General features: G+C 40.8%; 1 protein-coding gene across 4 annotated transcripts in view; it reads right to left on the reverse strand.

Moving 5' to 3' along the window:
• The window catches only part of LOC140726362 (uncharacterized), a 156,283-nt gene that overhangs the window by 40,321 nt on the left and 92,589 nt on the right, over nt 1-23,373 (reverse strand). For 2 of the 4 annotated variants that reach the window (XM_073042639.1, XM_073042637.1), the window contains 5 exons: nt 21,134-21,340; nt 17,146-17,530; nt 14,928-15,058; nt 11,733-11,786; nt 2,752-2,937 (listed from right to left, as the gene is read on the reverse strand). In XM_073042639.1, coding sequence (XP_072898740.1) covers nt 2,752-2,937; nt 11,733-11,786; nt 14,928-15,058; nt 17,146-17,530; nt 21,134-21,340 — 963 coding nt within the window. Of the gene's footprint in view, nt 1-2,751; nt 2,938-11,732; nt 11,787-14,927; nt 15,059-17,145; nt 17,531-21,133; nt 21,341-23,373 lie in introns of those variants that run through there. The other 2 variants (XM_073042640.1, XR_012098618.1) reach the window with 2 other exon arrangements.

The raw sequence follows: 23,373 nt of genomic DNA on the forward strand, positions 1-23,373 counted from the left end.
CACCTACTTGCCTCTTCCCCATAACCCTTAATTCCCCTGCTATACAAAAGTCTATCCAAACTCATCTGAAGTATATTTACAGAGGAAGCCTTCACTGCTTCATTGGGGAGAGAATGCCACAGATTCACCACTCTCTGGGAAAAGCAGCTCTACCTCATCTCCATCCCAAATATACTCCGCTGAATCTTAAGTCTATGTCCCCTAATTCTAGTCTCACCTATCAGTGGAAACGGCTTTCCTGCCTCTATCTTATCTATCCCTATCATAATTTTATATGCTTCTATAAGATCTCCTCTTATTCTTCTGAATTCCAGTGAGTACAGTCCCAGGTGACTCAATCTCCCCTCATAGTCTAACCCCCTCATCTCTGGAATCAACCTGCTGAACCTCCTCTGCACTGCCTCCAAAGCAAGTATATCCTTCCTCAAGTATGGAGACCAGAACTGCACACAGTACTCCAGTTGCAGCCTCACCAGTATCCTGTACAGTTGCAGCATAACCTCCCTGCTCTTAAATTCCGTCTCCCTAGCAATGAAGGCCAACATCCCATTTGCCTTCTTGATAGAATGCTGCACCTACAAACCAACCTTTTGTGATTCATGCACAAGCACTCCCAAGTCCCTCTGCACAGCAGCATGCTGCAATCTTTTACCGTTTAAATAATAATCTGCTCTTCCATTTTTTCTTCCAAAGTGGATGACCTCGCATTTACCAACATTGTACTCCATCTAGCAGACCCTTGCCCGCTCACTTAACCTGTCTGTATCTCTCTTGCAGACTCTCTGTATCTTCTGCACAATTTGCTTTTCCACTTAATTTAGTATCATCAGCGAACTTAGATACACTATACTCAGTCCCCTCTTCCAGATCGTTAACGTATATCATGAACAGTTGTGGGCCCAGCACCGACCCCTGCAGCACACCACTCACCAGTGATTGCCAACCAGAGAAGCACCCATGTATCCCAACTCTCTGCTTTCTATTAGTTACCCAATCCTCTATCCATCACCCCCAACTCTATGCATCTTTATCTTATGGATAAGTCTTTTATGCGGCACCTTATCAAAGGCCTTCTAGAAATCCAAGTAAATAACGTCCATCTGTTCCTCTCATTATACCCTCAAAGAACTCCTGTAAGCTTGTCAAACAGGACCTACCTTTGCTGAATCCATGCTGTGTCTGCCTGCTGGATCCATTTCCTTCCATATGTCTCACTATTTCTTCTTTAATGATAGCTTCAAGCATTGTCCCAACTACTGATGTTAAACTAACTGGCCTATAGTTACCTGCCTTTTGCCTACATCTTTTTATGAACAGTGGCGTCACATTCACCATCTTCAAATCTGCTGGGACCTGTGCAGAGTCCAGAGAATTTTGGTAAATTATCACCAAAGCCTTGACTATAACTTCTGCCATTTCTTTCAGCACCCTGGGGTGCATTCCATCAGGACCAGGGGACGAATCTACCTTCAGGCCCACAATGACTGAAACCACAAAGTTTGCTTGCAAGATAAGGAAAATTCCAAACTTTTGGATTCACAAATCCACTTTTTTCAATGTTACCATGAAATGGAAAATCGGACAATCACTATTCCTTTAAGAACTATTCCACAGAAGACTTAATTGTTATGGAACTCTTGCCATTGGATTCTGAATATTCATAGGTGGATAATCTTAAAAAAAAAAATCTGCTCTGATGGCACATCACTGTGCTGTAAATCCCTCTGTAGGTGCTCCTGTAAAGAAGATTCATCCATGGCTCAGCATGAAGAGACTGCCTGTGAGATCTGGTGTTAGGTGGATCAAAATGAGCGGTGATGCTACTCAGCACTGAGAGTTGGGGCTTTGGCACAGTGAGTGTAGGACCTGGCTGGCACAGTGAGTATGGGCAATTGGTGGGCACTGGTGACAGCCCAAACAATCAGATGACAATTTATCTTACTGGTCAGCAGGTGTTGCCAGCAATGTTCCTTCAAATTTGTAATGACCAGTGTACGCAAAAATCTTGTGCTGTGCTATTTTTTGCCCAGTGACAACAACATGTGCACACTGAATTTCATATAGAGAGGTATTCATTTTAAAAGCCAGCAAAACATTGTCAATAAAAACTTTGATCCCCTCTGGGTTTGATCGTTTTCACTCTTGTTTATCTAAATGATGCTTTAAAAAGTCAAGTTTCCAAATATCACTCCACATCTTCCCACCCGCCACACATCTTTTACTACTAGCACACAGAAGAATTCATACTGCGCACACAGGTTGTCACCCTCCAGAGGGAACACCGACCGATTCCAGTCCCCAGCAATGGCTCAGACTGACTGTGCCAGCCAGGGACAGCACCGAGTTCCACACAAGGGGAGTTGTGGCCTGGAGCCGATCAGTCATGATCATATTGAATGGCTGAGCAGGCACAAGAGGGCAAGTGGCCTCATCCTGCTGCTCTTTCCTAATGTTGTGGCCATATCTCAATTTGCTCCAACTAGGATAACACCAGCTCTCATTGGCCTTTGCTTAACTGAGTTATTTACTATAGAAGCACCTGAGTGAGAGATTTACACCAGCATCACCTTTGTGTAGATACTTTTGGAGGAACTCCCTTTAGCACAGATACTGCTCCCACTTTAGTTCTTGGGAGTGCATCCTCTGCACTAAATGAGGTCCAATAGATCAAGAGTAGATAACTTTGTGTCAGGTTGTGATATTTGGTTCACATTGTACCATGTTCCACATGAGTGAGTGTGAGCTTTGTACCTCTGGTAGATCAGTCCCCTCAGTGGCCTGACTGGACAGTGCAAGACAGGACTGTGCTGATAAAACTCTGTGTGGCCGGCAATTCAGAAATGGGACCTGAACCTTCTCAGAAACCAGCCCATTGACTCCAACTGTCTGGACGCTGACTTGAAATGGCACATTTAAGTCAAGATCTTCCAATACGACCTGGAACATAAGAAAACTATTTAACTTAAATGACAATAATATTTATAAATTATATATTAATGAACTGGCAAATAAAGCATTCTTTAAAATTTGTAGATGACACAAACTTTAAAATGTACAGTAGCATGCAATCAGGAGAATGGTAACAGACTTCTGGAGCACTGTAGTGAAATGTGCATACACACATATGGCAGATACAACTTAATGCAGAGAAGTATAGAAATTTCCTTTTTTAGCAGAGGGATAAGGTACTTCATATGAAACACCTAGCACAATTTTAAAGAACAGAGAAACGTGCAGATTTATATTTAGTGTGTTCACAATATTTACAGCACTCATAATATGGCATAAGACCATAAGCCATTGGAGCAAAACTCGGCCATTGGGCTCATCATGTCTGTTGCGCCATTCATCACGGCTGACTTACTTCCCTCCAAACCCCATTCTCCTGCCTTCTCCCTATAACCTTTCACCCCTGGCTTATCAAAAATCTAACAACCTCTGTCTTAAAACATACTCAAAGATCTGGGCTCCATACCCACCTGCGGCAACGAATATTACAGACTCACCACCCTCCGGCTAAAGAAATTTTTCATCATCTCTGTTCTAAATGGATGTCCTTCTGTTCTAAGACTGTGCCCTCTAGTCCTACATTTTTCCACTACAGGCAACATCCTCTCCACATGCACTCTACTTGGGCCTTTCAACATTCAATAGTTTTCAATGAGGTTGCCTCTCATTCTTTTAAGTTTCAGCGAGTATAGGCCCAGAGCCATCAAATGCTCCTCATATGATAAGCCTTTCAATCTCAGAATCATTTTTGTGAACCTCTTTTGAACCCGCTCCAATGTTAGCACATCCTTTCTTAGATAAGAGGCCCCAAAATGGTCACAGTATTAATTGTAACTGCACAACTATAGCTGGTTAACAGCTATGTGATTGACCATAATCATCTCACAGGATACACAATGTAACAAGGTCATCACCAGTTTATATTTCTTTCTTGCCTAGTAGAAGCCACCTCTGCACAATGGGTTCTTGACCTAAGTGCAGACAGTGGAGCAGTGCTTAAAATTAACCAGTATCACCTGACTATATTATACAGGAAAAAACCCAACCAAATACAGATTTAAGAATCCAGCATACCCAGTGTATGACACAATGGTGACATGCCAATATCTGAAGATGACTGAACAGGGAAGAAGGCTATTAAAACTTCACACAGGAATTACCAAAAAGACACCAGAGAAGTAGGACTTCAGACATAAGGAGAAAGTGGAAGAATAGAGTTGTTCTTATAGCAGAGGTTGTTAAGAGCCGATTTATAGGGGTGTTTAAAATCATGAAGTTTTAAATAGAGAAGAGCAGTTTCTAATTGCAAAGAGATTTGTTATTAGATCTAAGGCCATTTGCAAGAATCTGGAAATGAGAAAAATTGACTTTTTCAAGTCAAGTCAACTTTTATTGTCATTTCGACCATAACTGCTGGTACAGTGCATAGTAAAAATGAGACAACATTTTTCAGGACCATGGTGTTACACGACACAGTACAAAAAACCTAGACTGAACTACGTAATAAAAAAAACACAGAGAAAGCTACACTAGACTACAGACCTACACTGGACTGCATAAAGTGCACAAAAACAGTGCAGACATTACAATAATAATAAACAGGACAATAGGGCAAGGTGTCAGTCCAGGCTCTGGGTATTGAGGAGTCTGATAGCTTGGGGGAAGAAACTGTTACATAGTCTGGTCGTGAGAGCCCGAATGCTTCGGAGCCTTTTCGCAGACGGCAGGAGGGAGAAGAGATTGTATGAGGGGTGCGTGAGGTCCTTCATAATGCTATTTCCTTTGCGGATGCAGTGTGTAGTGTAAATGTCCGTGAAGTACGTTTTATATTTTCTTTTTTCTTGGAACACTCTGCCATGATGCACTCTCTCGCTCTCTCTCTCAAAAAAAAAAATCAATTTCCGGGATATTGTATATAATTTGCGGGTGTCAGAGAGCCGCTATCAATATAAGGGAGACTCCGGAACTTCTGGGAGAGGTGGGATGTCTGCACAGACCACAATTTGAAGGCATTTGGTTTGATTAAAATTAGAGCTGATGAAACTTTGGAGGTCTCACTGCAAACAATGAGACAGAGTTCAGAGAATGAAAGATGCCAATGGAATAGTATTGAAATCCTTCATGGCATATGAAGGTGATGTCATCCATATGAAGCCCCTTATTGGTACTCATCCCCTTTTGGTTGTTTCTTTTTGATATTTAAGAGGCGAAATACCACACTACTACTCATTGCTTAATAATTCCTTTCCTAGTAATATTAACTATCCTAGATATTCTAGAAAATAAGGAGACTCATTTATTTTCTAATCTACACTTTTCCAATCAGAACCTAGGAATAATGTTCGGTCTGCAGATCCATTTACAGGTGGGTGTATTAAAACGACATTCAAATATCAACCAAATAACCTGTTGATTATGCCTTGTCAACATAGAAGATTAGGGACTCTTTGGAATTAGGGCACGTTTGGCCTGGCACTATCTTAACCAAATATGTGAAAATACCTCTGACAATGGTTAGTGTTCTGACCTCTGGGTCATTATCTTAGGCCAGCATTCTCCATTGGAGACATGCCAGCTGAGAATATTTTTGCCTATGATAGCTTTGCATTATTCCTTCAGAGATTGGCAGGATGCTTAAGTCATTTCTTAAATTGGATTTTGAGCTATTTAAATTTTTAATAGTCTGTTGTAGCTCTTAACGGTGGGAACAATTTAAAGCCCAGCACAAAGCTTGGGAAGAACATAATGAGACTAATGACTCTTATCAGGAACTCATTGCAAATAAGTGATGACTACAGACTAGGCAGGATGTCTGGCCACGTACAGAAATCCTAAATGTACTCTTCAAGATGTACAGCTCTGCTTTTACCTTCAGTCTCTGCCTCACTGCTACAATGAACTGAATGCTGAAGTCGCTACACTTCTGGGAGATAATGGACTCTTCACGAACAAGAGAAAAACTACAGTGCTGGAAATCCAAACAACTCACACAAATGCCGGAGGAACTCAGCAGGCCTGGCAGCATCTATGAAAAAATGTACTGTCGATGTTTCGGGCTGAGACCCTTTGGCAGGACTGGAGGAAATAAAAGATGAGGAGTAGATTTAAAAGGTGGGGGGAGGCGTGAAAGAAACACAAGGTGATAGGAGAAACCTGGAGTGGGAGGGGTAAAGTAAAGAGCTGGGAAGTTGATTGGTGAAAGAGATACAGGGCTGGAGAAGGGAAGATCTGATAGGAGAGGACAAAAGGCCATGGAAGTAAGGAAAGTGGGGAGAAGCAGCAGAGGGAGGCAGTAGGCAGGCAAAGGGATAAGGTGAGAGAGGGAAAAGAGATGGGGAATGGTGAGGTGGGGGCATTACCAGAAGTTCACGAAATCGATGTTCATGCCATCAGCTTGGGAGACTACCCAGAGGGAATATAAGGTGTTGTTCCTCCAACATGTGTGTAACCTCATCACGAGAGTAGAGGAGGCCATTGATTGACATATCAGAATGGGAATGGGAAGTGGAATTAAAATGGGTGGCCACTGGGAGATCTTGCTTCTTCTGGCAGACGGAACGTAGGTGCTCGGCGAAGCGGTCTCCTAATTTACACCGGACACAGTAGATGACCCCTACAGACTCACAGGTGAAGTGTCAGCTCACCTAGAAGGACTGTTTGGGGCCCTGAATGGTACTGAGGGAGGAGGTGTAGGGGCAGGTGTAGCACTTGTTCCACTTACAAGGGTAAGTGCCAGGAGGGAGATCAGTGGGGAGGGACGAATGGACAAGGGAATCACATAGGGAGCGATCCCTGTGGAAAGCAGAATGTTGGGGAGGGGGAGGATATGTTTGGTGGTGGGATCCCCTTGGAGATAGCGGAAGTTCCAGAGAATTATGTGCTGGATGCGGAGGCTGGTGTTCCTTTCAGGCTAGTGCCCTGTTAGTCACAGCAAAGTATTAATTATTATTTTATAATTAACATGGGTTCCAATAGAATCTCACTCTTTCATATTTCAATTGTCGAAGGTTTTAGAGTGTAACATTTAAAGTATAAAAAAAACCCTTTCCTTTCAGTCTTCCTTCTGCCTCCTGTATTTGTCCTCTGTAAGTTACTCAATATTGAATTTAAACTTCCTTTGTATGCTCTCACTATCTCAATCCTTCAGTCTGATTTAATAAAGAGCTACATGCTAGTTTATCCTGCTCACTCAGCTTTCAAATGCCCAGCGTTAGTTATAACCTTTGTTGGCAGCTCACACTTTCAGCAGACTGGAGACAGTGCCAAATATCATTGCAATTCCTGTGCAAAGGGTCAATTTAACAAACAGCTAAGCTCTCATATCCCTGTTTCGGGTGCAAATTCTAGATTTCAAAAATCTTTTATATTCTGCCAAATATTAATAAAGTTCAAATGCAGAACATTAATTTGTAAGTACTCTGGTACATTCTTAGCAGCTTAGTTATTTTCTCCCTTTCAGTTGTAAGCTTTACAGTAAGCTCTTGGTGCAGCACTGGGGCTTTAGTAGACTATGCAGTGTCCAACAAATGGTTCAATTTATTTGCCATTGCCTACATCAAAAATGATTCACTTGTTTTTGTGACATTTTGAAAACATAATATCATATGATATTTTAATAAAAAATAATGATAATGGAATGGATTGCCTCTGCCTTGTATGGAAATTCTCTGTCTACAGGTTGGCTTGACTTTTCTTCAAAAGGCACAGGATACATCAATGTTCCTCTCCTGATTTCACCTACCACCTTGTACTTCTTCCTCCCCTCCCTCCTACTTTCTTGCTTTAACTTCCCTTCTTTTTCAAGTCCTAATGAAGGGTTTCAGTCTGAAACATAGACTGTTTATTCTTTTCCATAGATGTTGCCTGGCCTGCTGAGTTCCTCCAGCATTTTGTGTGTGTTGCTTGGATTTCCAGCATCTGCAGATTTTCTCGTGTGTGAGGTAGTGTTCATGGGATCAAAGTCCTTTCTGAAATTGGATGGCAGAGGGGAAGAAGCTATTCCTTAATCATTAAGTGTGTACCTTCAGGTTTCTGTACCTCCATCCTGATGGAAGCAATGAGAAGAGGGTATGCCCTGGGTGGTGGGGTCCTTAATGATGGAAGCTGCTTTTCTGAGGCACCGCTCCTTAAAGATTTCCTGGATACTACAGAGGTTAGTACCCATGATGGAAATGAATAATTTTACAATTCTCTGCAGATTACTTCAATCCTGTGCATCATAGATCATAGTTGGGAGCTTAACATTCAAGGATACACATTGTATTGAAAGGACAAACAAGTAACAGAGGTGGTGAGGTGGCTCTGTTCACAAAAAAAATCAAATCCTTAGATGTGGCTAGAGTTAAGGAACTGCAAGGTAAACAGACGCTGGTGGGAATAATATACAGGCCTCCAAACAGTAGACTGGATATGGGATATAAATTACAATGGGAGAGAGAAGAGTATTGTAACAGAAGAGCAATACTATGACAGTGATGAAGGATTTCAATGTGCAGGCAGCTTGGGAAAATTAGGTCAGTATGTGATCTTAATGGAGGTAATTTGTAGAATGCCTATGAGATGGCTTTTTAGAGCAGATGTGGTTCAACCCCCTAGGGTAAAGGCAATTCTGGATTAGATGCTGCATACTGAACCAGATTTGATAAGGCAGTTTAAGGTATAGGAACCCTTAGGAGCCAGTGATCATAATATGATAGAATACATCCTGCAGTTTGAGAGGGAGAAGATAAAGTCAGATGTATCAGTATTATAGTGGAGTAAGGGAATTTCAGAAGCATGAGAGAGGAACTGGTCAAAGTTGATTGAAAGGGGACACTAGAGGAATGATGGCAGAACAGCAATGGCTGGAGTTACTGTGGCAACTGGGAAATTGAAGGAGAGATACATCCTGAAGATGAAGTCTTCTTCTTCTTCTTCTGGCTATCCATCCCATAGGATGATGAGGGTTGCACAGGTCCAGACCCAGGCTCTCAACATCCCCTCCCGGATCCAGCAAGATGGCTGGGAGAAATTCTGTTGCAGTGAACGGCCAGACCAAGCATGGGATGCCTTTTCCGCACTTCACGGCAAGTGTTTGCTAGTTGGCCGTTGACCCTACAAGAGGGTTCATCTGCCCTTTCACAGGTCTTGTTTTTCGTCCTACAGGGTGGCTAGCCACCCTCCTCACCAGGCAAGCCTGGTGGGGGAGCCAGTTTAGTTGCCGACCACCCGACCATGCGACAGGTAGCACTGGGTCACATGGTACCAGTAGCACTCAGACGAGTGACCCGACCTAATGATGAAGATGAAGTAGTATTCTAAAGAGAGGATGAGGTAACTGTGGCTTACAAGGGAAGTTAAAGACAGCATAAAAGCAAAAGGAAGGGCATATAATATAGCAGTGGGAAGTTAAAGGATTGGAAGCTTTTAAAAACCAAAAATAGACAACTAAAAAGCCATTAGGAGAGAAAAGATGAAATATGAAGGTAAGCCAGCCAATAATATAAAAGAAGATACCAGAAGGTTTTCTTTCAGACATATAAAGAGTAAAAGAGAGGCAAGAGTGGATATTGGACCACTGGAAAGTGACACTGAGAGGTAGTAATGGTAGACAAAGAAATGACAGACAAACTTAATAAGTATTTTCACTGTGGAAGAAACCAGCCATATGCCAACAATTCAAGAGTGTCAGGGGGCAGAAGTGAGTGTTGTTCCTATTACAAAAGAGAAGGTGCTTGGGAAACTGAAAGATCTGAAGGTAAATAAGTCACCAGACGGACTACACCCTAGGATTCTGAAACAGGTGGCCGACGAGTTTGTGGAGGCATTATTCATGATCTTTCTAGAATCTGTAGATTCTGGAATGGTTTTGGAGGACAGGAAAATTACAAATATCGTGCAACTCATTAAGAAGGGAGGGAGGCAGAAGAAAGGAAATTATAGGCCAGTTAACCTAAATTCAGTGGTTAGGAATATGCTGGAGTCCATTATTAATGATGAAGTTTCGGGGTACTTTTAGGAGCATGATAAAGTAGGTCAAAGTCAGTATGGATTCCTTAAGAGGAAGTCTTGCTTGACAAATCTATTAGAATTGTTTGAGAAAATAACAGGCAGGATAGAATCAGTAGATGTTATTTGCTTGGATTTTCAGAAGGCCTTTGACAAGGTGCCAACCACGAGGCTCCTTAACAAGATAACAGCCCATGGTATTACAGGAAAGACACTAGCATGGATAGAAGCTTGGCTCACTGGCAGGAGGAAAAGAGTGGGAATAAAAGGAGCCTTTTCTGGTTGGCATCTGGTGACTAGTGGTGTTCCACAGGGGTTGTTATTGTCCCCGCTTCTTTATACAACATATTATACAACAATTTGGGTGACAGAATTGATGTGTTTGAGGCCAAGCTTTCAGATGATATGAAGATCTGTGGAGTGTTGAGGAAGCAGAGAGTCTTCAGAGGGATCTAAACAGATTGGGAGAATGGGCAAAGCAGTGGCAAATGGAATATAGTGTACGGTCAGGCACTTTGGTAGAAGGAAAAGAGGTGTAGATTATTTTCTAAATGGACAGAAAATTCAAAAGTCAGAGGTGCAAAGGGACTTGGAAGTTCTTGTGCAAAATTCCTTAAAGATTAACTTCCAGGTTAAGTCAGTGGTAAGGAAAGCAAATGTAATGTTAGCATTCATTTTGAGCGGGCGAAGAGTAAGGATCTAATTGCTGAGGCTTTATAAGGAATTGAGCAGCCGTACTAGGAGTATTGTGATCAGTTTTGAGCCCCTTACCTAAGGAAGGATGTGCTGACATTGGAGAGGGTCCTGAGGAGGTTCACAAGAATGACTTTGGGAATGATTTTTAACATACAGATGGCATTTGATGGCTCTGGTCTTTTACTCGCTGGTCTTCAGAAGAATGAGGGGGGATTTCATTGAAACTAATTGAATATTGAATGGCTTAGATAGAGTGGGACAGGCTAGGATCAGAGAGCACAGCCTCAGAATAGAGGGATGTCCACTTAGAACAGAGATGAGAGAGGAGTTTCTTTAGCCAGAGTTTGGTGAATCTGTGGAATTCATTGCCATGGTCGGCTGTGGAGGCCCAGTCATTGAGTATATTTAACACTGAGGTTGATAGGTTCTTGATTAGATAGGGTGTCAAAGGTTATGGGGGGAAGGCAGGAGAATGGGGTTGAGAGGGATAATAAATCAGTCAAGGTGAAATGCGAAGCAGACTTGATCGTCCCTATGGCCTAATTCTGCTCCTATGTCTTATTGGCTTACAGGAAGGAGACAAACAAAGAATAAATGGGAAAATAATTAGAATATGACAGCTTTAGTGGCATTGATAAAATATAGACATGTTGGGTGATTAAGTTTCACAGTTAAAGGTTTAATTAGATGTGGCTACACACAATGGAAGCTTCTCTACATATTGCCCTGTAATGTAACTATGTTGTATGTATTACTCTATGTAGATAAGATGATAATTCTGTATGTACAATGCTTCATATTGAACAGAACAGAACCATAATTACTCAATCATATACTGAAATTATACAGTACTATTTCAAACATAATTTTTCTTCATAATGAAATCTCACCGATTTTTATTACCGAAAAACATTACACAATGACTGTTTAAAATACATTTTGGGAGCACTCTCATGAATTAAATATTTAATTTAAGGAAAGATAAACAGTCCTTTCTTAGACATAACAGTGAGGAGTGTAAGTGAATACAAAAGCCTCACCTTTGTGCAGATTGATCCTGTTACCGACTTGTGAAACTCTCCATTGATGAATATCTGCCAAGTAAAATAAACATTTCAATTTTATGGAAATTTCAACAATTTATGGCAAAATTGAAAATTATTTGTGCATATCAGAGGTCTATGCTTTAGAATACCATGAAATTGAAAGGGCAATAGGTCCAGAATTAATTATTAAACACATAAATATTGTTGGAGGAAAGGAGGAGTGAGGCATGACTCTGCTTCAAATTCCTGAGAAAAAAAAGTCAAGTTAGAAACCAATTAATCTTGGTTTCAGTAGAATGAGGAATGCAGCGAGGAGCATGCACTACGAATAATTTTTAAAAATAGGTAATTAGGAAGTTTAATCAGAGGAAGACGACCATAATGGCACAGATAGAATGTGGGTTCGAAAAAGTTAGTGTGCTTCTCAGTTCTGTCCAGGTATGATAGTAAAACTAATTTTAAATTGAGAGTCATTAAGTTACACAGCATGGAAACTGTACCTTTGACCCAACTTGTCCGTACTGACCAGGTTGCCTTCCTAAACTGAATCCATTCACCTGCATTTGGCCCAAATCCCACTATACCATTTCTAACCATGCACCTGTCCAAATGTATTTTAAACTTTGTAATTATCGTCTGATCTACATAGAGTAATACATACAAGAGTTACATTATAGGCCAATATGTAGAGAAGCTTCCATTGTGTGTAGCCACATCTAATTAAACTTCTACCATTTTCACTGGTAGCTTGTTCCACATATACACTAAACCCTGTGAGGGAAAACTTGCCTGTCAGATCCTCTTTGAATCTGTCCCCACACATCGGGAAACTCACCCTTCACGCTACCTTTGCCCTTCATGATTTTATAAACCTCTATAATGTTACAGTCCCTGCAGGAAGATTAGTCCCAGCATATCTAGTCCTCACTTCACTACTCAAGCCTTCCACTCTCTGAAACATTCTTGTGAATCTTTTCTGTACCTCCTCTAACTTAATCACATTTTTCCTGTAGCATTGCAACCAGGACTGCATGAAATAAATCCAGGGTGTGTTTTCACCAATGCCTCATCCAGCTATATCATGAATTCTTAACTCATATACTCATGCTTTGTCCATATAAGGTAAGTGTAGGAGCCATGCATCTGTTCTCTATGTGCTGTACGTTGATTTTGTTTATTATAGTAACTAGTCACATGAGTGGAGGCATGGTAAAAGTGAACGGAATAACTTAAGGATTCATGCTTTGTTCTTGGCAGTTTTTTGCTTGGGACTGGCAGATATCGTATCTTTTGCTGACCACTCAAGATCACTCGATAACATTCAGATATGCTTAGCTTACGCTTGGGTATACTTAAATTTCATTGCTTCAAGATTGTATGCTTGCTCACTGCTAATAAAGGATTGCATACATATTCCTCAACTTTTGAAGCAATCATTACAGAAGCTGGGGGCGCGCCATGCAAGTTTGACAGGTCTGTGAGGTTGCTGCAGGCAGTGGCAAGTGTTTTGGTTTTGCCACTACAATAAGTATTTCATATAGCTTCCTCACCAACATGTTTACCTGTATCCCCACTTTCAGGGAACTATGTACTTATACTCCCAAGTCTCTCTGTCCACAACACTCTCTTGCCATTCACTGTGCAAGTCTTGCACTGCTTTAATGTTCCAAAATCCATCACCAATTAATTAAATAAGACCCTTGCCTTAATTAAATTTCATCTGCAATTCTATGGCTCACTCTCCCAGTTAACCTAGATCCTGTTGTGATCTTAGGCGATCTTCCTCAATGTCCATCCCACAACCAACTTTGGTGACAACTGCAAACTTACTAATCATGCCACTTATATTTTCATCCAAATCATTGATTTGTTGTGTATGGCAAACAGCAGGGAACCCAGCATTGATCCCTGTGGTTGATCACTTGTTGCAGGTCTGAGAAACAACCCTCTACTTCCACCCTCTGACTCCTCCCACCAAGGCAATCTTGCATCCAATTCGATTGGCTAAATCTCCCCAGATCCCATATGATCTAACCTTTCCAATCTGCTAACTTGTGGGATCTTGTCAAAAATCTAGCCAAACTCCTCATAGACTGTGTTTACTGTCCTGTTATGCTTAATCCTTTTGCTCATCTTTTCCAAAAACACACTCAAATGCTTGAGATATAATTTCCCACACATAAAGCCATCTGTCCCTAAGCAGTCCTTGCATAGAGATCCTTTCATTTAATCTCTCCTTCAATAACCTTCTCACCACTAATATTAGGCTCACCAGCCTGTATTTTTCTGGCTTGCTTTTGCAGTTCAACATTTTTCTGTTTTCTGGTACCACATCCATGGATAAGGAAGATACAAACGCCTCCATCACAGTCTCAGCAGTTTATTCCCTTGCTTCCAATAGCATTTTAGGATTCACTTTGTCAAGCTGCAGGGATTTAGCTACCTGTATATGCTCAAGACTACCAATCTCATCTCTTTCATTAACACCAATATGTTTCAGAACATCACTGTTCTCTTCCCTGAACTCTGTAGTTTCCATGACATTCCATGACCAGACATAAAAAAACTCCTATTACATAATACATGAAATTCCAGAACAATATGTTAGAATATAAGGAGCACTTACTGAGGTTTGAATTGATATTTGGTTTTGTTTTAATTTGCCATACTTGAGGGAAGGTTGCATCACTAATTCAGCATTTGCCTAGAATAACTCATTTGGCATTACTCTGTGATCCAAGGTAAATAAAAACAATGTAGATGGCTCCTTCTCAGGAGAGGCATAAGAAACTACAGATGCTGGAATCCGGAGCAACAAACAAAATGCTGGTGGAACTCAGCAGGTTTGATAGCATCTGTTGAGAGAAATTACCTGAAATGTCAACTATTACCCTGCTCAGATGTCGCATGGCTCATTGAGTTCCCACAACATGTTGTTTGCTGCTCCTTTTCTACAGAAGCAGAACCCCTAACATTATTACCAGTTGGTCACAACTAATATTACATTGATCATCCAACATCTTAAACCTGAGTCAACTAAGTTTGACTAATGTGAAATAATAATAAATTCATTTTCATTGGCAGCCTGCTTCCTTAAAACATCAATATTCTAGCCTATTAGTTTCCATTTTTCTAAAATCTAAGATTTAAATAATTCTAACTATTTTGCATGTCTCGGTCCCAACGTACTCTGTAACCTTGAACAAATGTTCCATTGCTGCATCCCATTTCATCCATCGAAGGCTTCTCCCAGACAATCATCAAGCCATTCTGGCCGACTCGGTCAGTAATACGCACCGAGCCGACTGGAGCAGGAGGTTCTGGAGAAAAGAGGGCAGTATAAAACTTGTGAATAAAACAGAAGCTCCGTAAATCAAGTGAACTATCCTAGACTCAGCTGTTAGAAGAATATTTTTAAAAAGTTACATGCTCACTGACAACTGATGACATACTTTTCCCTGAATGCATTGTTAACTTGGTTTACTTTTTGCACCATATGATGCTTTTAGCAACTATAGGTTTGATCTACACCTACTAAGTATGAGGAGCCACAGGCTAGATAACCCTGCTGAGTCTGCTGGATCAGTAGTAGGACACTTAGACTGCACTGATCCAGAGGACGGTCATAACTAAGACCATAGTCTCAGGAGCAGAATTAAGCCATTTGGCCCATCAAGTCTGCTCTTCTATTCCACCATGGCTGATCCCGGATCCCACTCAACCTCATACATCTGCCATCTCTCCATAACCTTTGATGCCCTGACCAATCAAGAAACTATCAAATTTTCGCTTTAAATATACCCAGGGTCTTGGCCTCCACAGCTGTCTGTGGTGGAGAATTCCATAGATTAACTACTCTCTGGCTAGAAAAATCACTCCTTACCTCTGTCCTAAAGGGCCGCCCCTCAATTTTGAGGCTGTGCTCGCCAGTTCTGGACACCCCCACCATAGGAAACATTCTCTCCACATCTACCCTAACTAGTCCTTTCAACATGCAGTTAGTGTCAATGAGATTCACTCCCCCCCCCATTCTTCTAAATTCCAGTGAGCACAGGCCCAAAGCTGCCAAAAGCTCCTCATATGTTAACCCCTTCATTCACGGAATCATCGTCGTGAACCTCCTCTCGACTCTCTCCAATGACAACACATCCTTTCTGAGCTATGGGGCCCAACACTGTTAACAATATACTCCAAGTGCAGCCTGACTATAACTCTCTGAATACTTCTCCAATGGCAATCTGTTGGAGCACAGTTTAGTGAGAATTGGACTGAGCAGCTCAGTGTGGAAAGGGGCTAAGTCCGTAAAAAAAAGTAAACATTTATTTCAAGGGTCCATTCTGCCTCCAGAGTCTGCCCCACCACTTGAAAATTCCAAATTTATTAACTATCCAGTTGCATCGTTTTTCCATCACAAGTCTAATAAGAGATAGGAAGAGCCTCCACTCCTGTATAACCAACTGGAAATTTTTGGAAAAATCAGAATCGGAATCAGATTTAATATCACCAGCATATGCAATGAAATTGGTTAACTTTCTGATTGTTGTACAATATAATACATGATAAATATAGAAAGAAAAACTGAAATACAGTATGTATATATTAAAATAGTTAAGTTCAAATAAGAAGTGCAAAAAAAAGATATAAATTAAAAAAAAGTTCTCATCAGACTGGTTATCACAAATCAGGAAAAAGTCTAGTCAATTAAAGAATTGAAAATAATAAATCTTACATACAGATGAGAATGAATCCATTTATTTGTGGTCTATCCCCAGCACATTCCTAAGTTGTGTTGGTTACTAATGCAGATGATGCACTTCCCTGTACGTTTTGATATACAGGTGTTCCCCCGCTTTATGAAAGTTCTCTTTACGCCACTTCGCTTTTACGAAAGATCTACATTAGTACCTGTTTTTGCTAACTGAAAGAAATCCAAAGGGGATTTTTGCTTTTACGAAAAAAGGCGCACACTTTAAACTTGCGTTTACCCCGAGAAAGACTACCATGACCGTGAAGCCTTGCGCGGGCAGGTGTGTGCGCATGTATGCACATGCTGATTTTTTTCCTACAAATTGGTTTTGGCTAAATCTTTCCAATTCTGATAAGTGAAACTACACTGTACATACATTATTTCTACTTTATATAGGCTGTGTATTTATCATATCATTCCTGCTTTTGCTATATGTTTGTGTTATTTTAGGTTTTATGTGCTATTTGGTATGATTTGGTAGGTTATTTTTTGGGTCTGGCAACGATCATGAATTTTTTCCCATATAAATTAATGGTAATTACTTCTTCGCTTTACAGCATTTCGGCTTACAAAAGGTTTCATAGTAATGCTCTACTTTCGGGTAGCGGAGGAAACCTGTACATGTATTAAAATACTGAAACTGAATCTGAAAAAAATTACCTTGTTCCATCTTTGAATGTCGCCATTCCCCAGACGGATGCTTCTTGCTGTGCTCTTTATGATTTGATGCACATCTATCTGACAGGTTGCCAGTTGCTGTCAATCCGACATGTGTGTCGCTCTCTCCAGAGGTCATTATGCTTTTTAAGTCACTTGCATCATTGTATGCCTGGTCATATGGCAACTCAAAGCAATCCTTAGAACTGCAATAAAATTGCTCAGCAAACTTTGACGGGCACAGTTGTTCCTTCCCCTTTTCCGTAGCTTGCTTTTGAGCCTTAAAGTTAGAATATTCCATTTCATTGTGTAACCTTGATACACTGAGCTGAGAAGTATGTATAGCAGGAGTGGATAGTGAATCAGGACTTGCTTTTGTGGAGGTCACCTACAGAGGGAATATGAGTCACATTAGAAGATGAGGAACAATGACTGAAGTAGGCCAAGCAATCCATTGAGAGCGCTCTGCCATTCAATAAGGTCATAGCTGATCCAATCTTAGGCTCAACACTACGGTCTCCCTCTCTTCCCATATTACTTGCCTCTTTGTAATTGAAATCTCATTAACTAAGGTATTTTATAAAGATTCCAGTAACAAGACCTTAGGTATCTTAAATATGTAATATCATCAGATTAGTACCTGATGATATTACATATTTAAGATATGGTTTTAAGATAATTCATGTTAAACTGGTTGCATCAAGCAGCCATTCAATCAGAAACAGAAGGTGACAGTACATAAATGCCTCTGAGCAATATATTGGCCTATGCCTAAATTTAGTTGTCACCTTGATTAACTGTATTAACTGTTAATCATCTTTAGCTGTATTTAATTGATCAGCTTTTTGGTGAAGGTTTTTACTTATCCATTGAAAGAAATGACTCACTGATGCACCATCAATAACTCTCTCCGAGACGTAAAGGCGAGATATCGGCTTTTATTGACTGGAAGAAGGAACAAGCAGTGGTTGACCACCATACTACATCCTGGAGACAGAGAGGCCGGGCTCAGACCTCAATCGCCTTTATACAGGGGTCTGTGGGAGGAGCCACAGGAGCAGTCAGCAGGGGGCGTGTCCAGACAGGTATATGTAGTTCACCACACTCACCTCTGTCTTTGACATCATGAATAATTCTAAACTTCATGAATCTTGACCTCACCTTAAATATCACTTTCCAAAAGCCTTTGTTGCCTATAGTTTCAAGGCCATCTGTATCCTATATACCTCCAATCAAACACCACTTCTTTTACTAATCCTTCTCTTCCCCTATGCTTCACACTCTGTCCTCCTGATCCTCCCAAAATTATTTACTTTTTTTATCTGCATTTAGAGATACAATGTGGAACAGACCTGTCTGACCTGACAAACTGCACAGCCCAGCAGCTCACCTGTTTAACTCTGGCCTAATCGCTGGTCAATTCACATTGACCAATTTACCTACTGGCTGGTAGGCCTTTCGATTGTGGATGGAAACTGGAGCACACAGAATTTACCCACACGACCACAGGGAGGAACATACAAACTCCTGAGAGATGAGGTCAGAATTGAACTCTGAACTCTGCACCCTGATCTGTAATAGCTTCGTGCTAACCATTACACTTCCATGCACAAAGACCTAATCGGTGCTGGCTTCAATACTCCCAAGTTCCCTTTCTCAATTTCACATATACCACTTCCTTTTTTTTTGTAATTTTTTTTTATTGAAGTTCATCATCAAACATTTCCATAAGATGTATTTCAGATATTGTACATATATACACGTATACCACTTACAATCCCTCTTAAATTCTTCTAAATTACAGTCACCACCTTCAAAAAAATGTGCTTTCATTAATGCCCATTTCTAAACTTATTTATTCCCCAAGACTATAAACAAATCAGCATCTCACATATACACTCTTACATTCCCAGAACTTCCCACAGCATCAAGTCTGGTCAAGCTTATAAACAAATAAAACATGAATGCACTGCAGCATCACTGCTTCTACTCATCTTGTTAGGTTTCTTTCCTGTTAGTGACACACTTGTTCAGTTAGCATCCCTGCCTGGGTGCATGTCCGTGTGCCATATCCTAGTGACGTGACAGGTACCGTCTCCAGTGAAAACGGTTATATCATCTACATACTAATGCCTGCTTTAACCCATCCATCTGTCTTGTTTGATTCTTCATACTTCAATGGCTGTCAGCTAAACAGAGTCATATCTTACAGTGAGATTACCATTCTCTTGACTCCATTTTCACTTGTCTTTTGCTGTTTCCTGCCACGTTATTTAGCACATTTGCCTATCCGTTCCGTTGTTTACCTGTATTCAGTGCTGAATATCTCCCTTTCTGCTTCAGGATCATAGCTTTCATGGTCATGCAAAGCAGACAGGAACCTTCCTTCATTGACTCCCACATTAGAATCTCCACCTTTCACACAGAGTTTTGCTATTTTTCCTAATATTGACCTTCTGATTTCTTCTGCTCACCACCCCCTCCCCCCCACCCCACTTCCTCCTACTCTGGTTCGCAGTAAGACCTTTGTCTTGTCTCTATTATCCATGGAAATTATTCGCAGTAAGACCTTTGTCTTGTCTCTATTATCCATGGAAATTAAACTATGATGACACTAGATATAGGAAATAAGTATTGGATTGTTCTAGGTAAGATACAATTCAGAGAAGTTAATGATGAAAAGTTATTTGTTGAGATGACTAAACAAGGAGTTTCTACTTTTATGTTATTAACACAGCAACACATATGCTATTGTCTTTCACAAGTTATTTAGCACCATCCATATGGTAAACACTTATAATTACAGCTGTAACAAACACCATTTTTACTTGTATAATTCTGCACTTTGTTTAACAAAATTAACAGTGACTAAGAGTAGTCCCAGCAGCAGCTGAACACTCATGTGGCAAATCTATGTGTCAACTACTGAGGTTTAGGTGCTTCCTCGGTCAGCAGGGACCCGTGATACTCGGGAGTGAAGAGTTTTATGGTGATTCACGGCTTGCTTCACAATCTACCGACGACAAGGAACAAGCTGCTTATAATAGATGATCACGAGGGGCAGACTGAAGAGGAAGATGAGGAGGAATAGCATCAGAAACAAGGGAAAATCTGTTGATGCTGGAAATCCAAGCAATACACACAAAATGCTAGAGGATCTCAGCAGGCCAGGCAGCATCTATGGAAAAGAGTGAACAGTTGATGTTTTGGTCCGAGACCCTTCCTCAGGAATAGCATTAGAGGCTTTCAGGTATTTGGCCTGCACGTGGAAAGGGTACTCACTGCCCTATAATATTAGAGTATCATTGAGTGATGAGACCTAACATCAGACCCAGTGCACAGCCCTTACATGATATCCCTGTTGCTATTTCAGGATGCAGTAAATAATACATCATTTATTTACAATCCTTCTAACGCCTTCCCTATGAAGATCACAGTAAAATAAAGAACAGATGCATCAATCCAGAAGGAAGATCTTTGTGCAACTCAAAATAAGCTTCCATTTTACAGTATATTTTATTTTTATTTGTAATTTGAATACTGTAGCAAGCAAACATCAGCTCTAAGCAATCCGATGTATTTGTGTTATTTTCTGAATAGCTTACTAGGTCCTTGCAAAGCTACTAATTCACTTATTGAAATCAACATCTGAAAAATTAAGTAACAAAATAATTCAAGTGTCACAAAATCATAGAAACCTCAGCCTCCAAAGAATTCCAGTATTAGCCTCGTATTATTTTCTGCTTGTCCGGGGTCTTACAGGCTTGCTAAAGTTACAGTGCTGGAGGCTGACACTGATTATTGATGGCATGGTGTAGCAAAATTTCAGCTTTGCAATTCCCCGAGATACCAAATGGGGTCCAAGATCTTTCCCAAAGGGGGAAGCAGAGAGAAAATAAAATCTGAACCACTATTTCTTTCAAATTTTATTTGTTGTTTGCCTTCAATCTTGAAGCACAATTAAAGATTTTGACATTTGAGAATTACTGACCTGGTATTTATGACTCTGCGGTTGTCTCATTGCTTTGGTTTTCCCTGGATTGCTCATTCTGGGACTTGGCAGATGATGAAGTTTGTCCATCTCCTCAACAAAAGCAACTGGAACCAATCCCAGTCTCCCGTTTACTTCAGCAGGGTACATCCCATGGCTGTCTGCCATCCCAGTGACATGCACAATATCTCCAGCAGATAGACTCAGCTAAAGAGGGGAAAAATTACATTTCATGACATCTCATAATAAAGCCTATTGTTGTATTCATTTAAATACATTCAATTCATATCTGTCTGAGGTTAAATTTAATTAGCTAAGTGGCAGCTGAAAACAACTGGCATTTTCTTTTGTAGAGTGTAGCTTATAAAATTGGCTGAAATCTTCCTTTCTGAGACAGAAGGAAAAAACCCCTTATGGCTCTGAAGATCCCTGTGAAGAATATCCTCAAGGCTCTGAGCTGAAGACCTGCAGTTGAACTGGGAGCTATGAAGTAAAGTGTTGAATCAGGATTCTAAAAACTGAAGACTGCCTTTTAAGCAATTCAGTTGTAAAATTATTCTTTTGTAGAGCAAACGGAGCCTTTGGGTGGTACGCAAAAGAATTTAATCTAAAATCAAATATTAATCTGAGTGGATGCTTTGTGTGGAGGCCACTCATCTTCAAAAATGTGTATATACTCCTCTATCTGCCCGAGTTGCATGTGGTTGGAGTGTGGGGTGTACGTACAAAATTGATATGCACATTCCAAGGCTGAGAGCAGAACAGGCCACTCACATAGATGCAGATCTTGGCAATAGTTATTTGATAGGCACCAGCCTATCCAGTCAGTAGTGAAAAGTCAGAGGCATTAACCTTCTGGAAGGTAAAAGTTGCTTTAGAATTTTTCTTCGTGTTTGCTCCCATCCCAGCCCTCACTCCCACCTTCTGATAGCAATTGCTCCTCTGACATCTTGCTTCTCTGTCCTCTTCAATGGACCTTCACCCAATCACATCCCTGGACTTCCCTTACCATCTGGCAGTGTGTCCAACCTCTCATGTCCTGATCTTCAATCTCCTGATACCTTATGCCTGATTCTCAATGTCCCTGACCTTTCATATTTTGGTCTTCAATCTAACCATCTTCATTGATCCAATGTTGAATGCCTGGGCCTTCCAATTCCTACCCTTCATTGCTTTCCCCACTCCCCCTCCTCCAATCTGGTTTTCACTAGCTTGGGCCTTCATTCCCCTGCATTCAATGTCCTTGCCTTCAGCCATCTGGTCTTCAGTGCATCAGTTCCCTTCTGTTGGCCAGAAAGAACTGCAATCTACAAATCAGTGAATTTGAATGAATCAAGACAGTGGAAGCAGACAGACCAATTGTCTTTGTTCTTGCCATGGGGTCAAGGTTCAATCTTTAGGTGTTAATATTGAAGTAGTAAAATGGATTCAACAGTGGCTGGATGGGAGATGCCAGAGAGTAGTGGTGGATAACTGTTTGTCAGGTTGGAGGCCAGTGACTAGTGGTGTGCCTCAGGGATCTGTACTGGGTCCAATGTTGTTTGTCATATACATTAATGATCTGGATGATGGGGTGGTAAATTGGATTAGTAAGTATACAGATGATACGAAGATAGGTGGCATTGTGGATAATGAAATAGGTTTTCAAAGCTTGCAGAGAGATTTAGGCCAGTTAGAAGAGTTGGCTGAAAGAAGGCAGATGGAGTTTAATGCTGATAAGAGTGAGGTGCTACATTTTGGTAGGAATAATCAAAATAGGACATACATGGTAAATGGTAGGGCATTGAGGAATTCAGGAGAACAGAGTGATCTAGGAATAATGGTGCATATTTCCCTGAAGATGGAATCTCATGTGGATAAGGTGGTGAAGAAAGCTTTTGGTATGCTGGCCTTTATAAATCAGAGCATTGAGTACAGGAGTTGGGATGTAATGTTAAAATTGTACAAGGCATTGGTAAGGCCAAATTTGGAATATTGTGTACAGTTCTGGTCACTGAATTATAGGAAAGATGTCAACAAAATAGAGAGAGTACAGAGGAGATTTACTAGAATGTTACCTGGGTTTCAGCACCTAAGTTACAGACAAAGGTTAAACAAGTTAGGTCTTTATTCTTTGGAGCGTAGAAGGTTGAGGGGGGACTTGATAGAGGTATCTAAAATTATGAGGGGGATAGATAGAGTTGACATTGATAGGCTTTTTCCACTGACAGTAGGGGAGATTCAAACAAGAGGACATGAGT

Source organism: Hemitrygon akajei, chromosome 4 (assembly GCF_048418815.1).
Source record: "Hemitrygon akajei chromosome 4, sHemAka1.3, whole genome shotgun sequence".
Classification (NCBI taxonomy): domain Eukaryota; kingdom Metazoa; phylum Chordata; class Chondrichthyes; order Myliobatiformes; family Dasyatidae; genus Hemitrygon; species Hemitrygon akajei.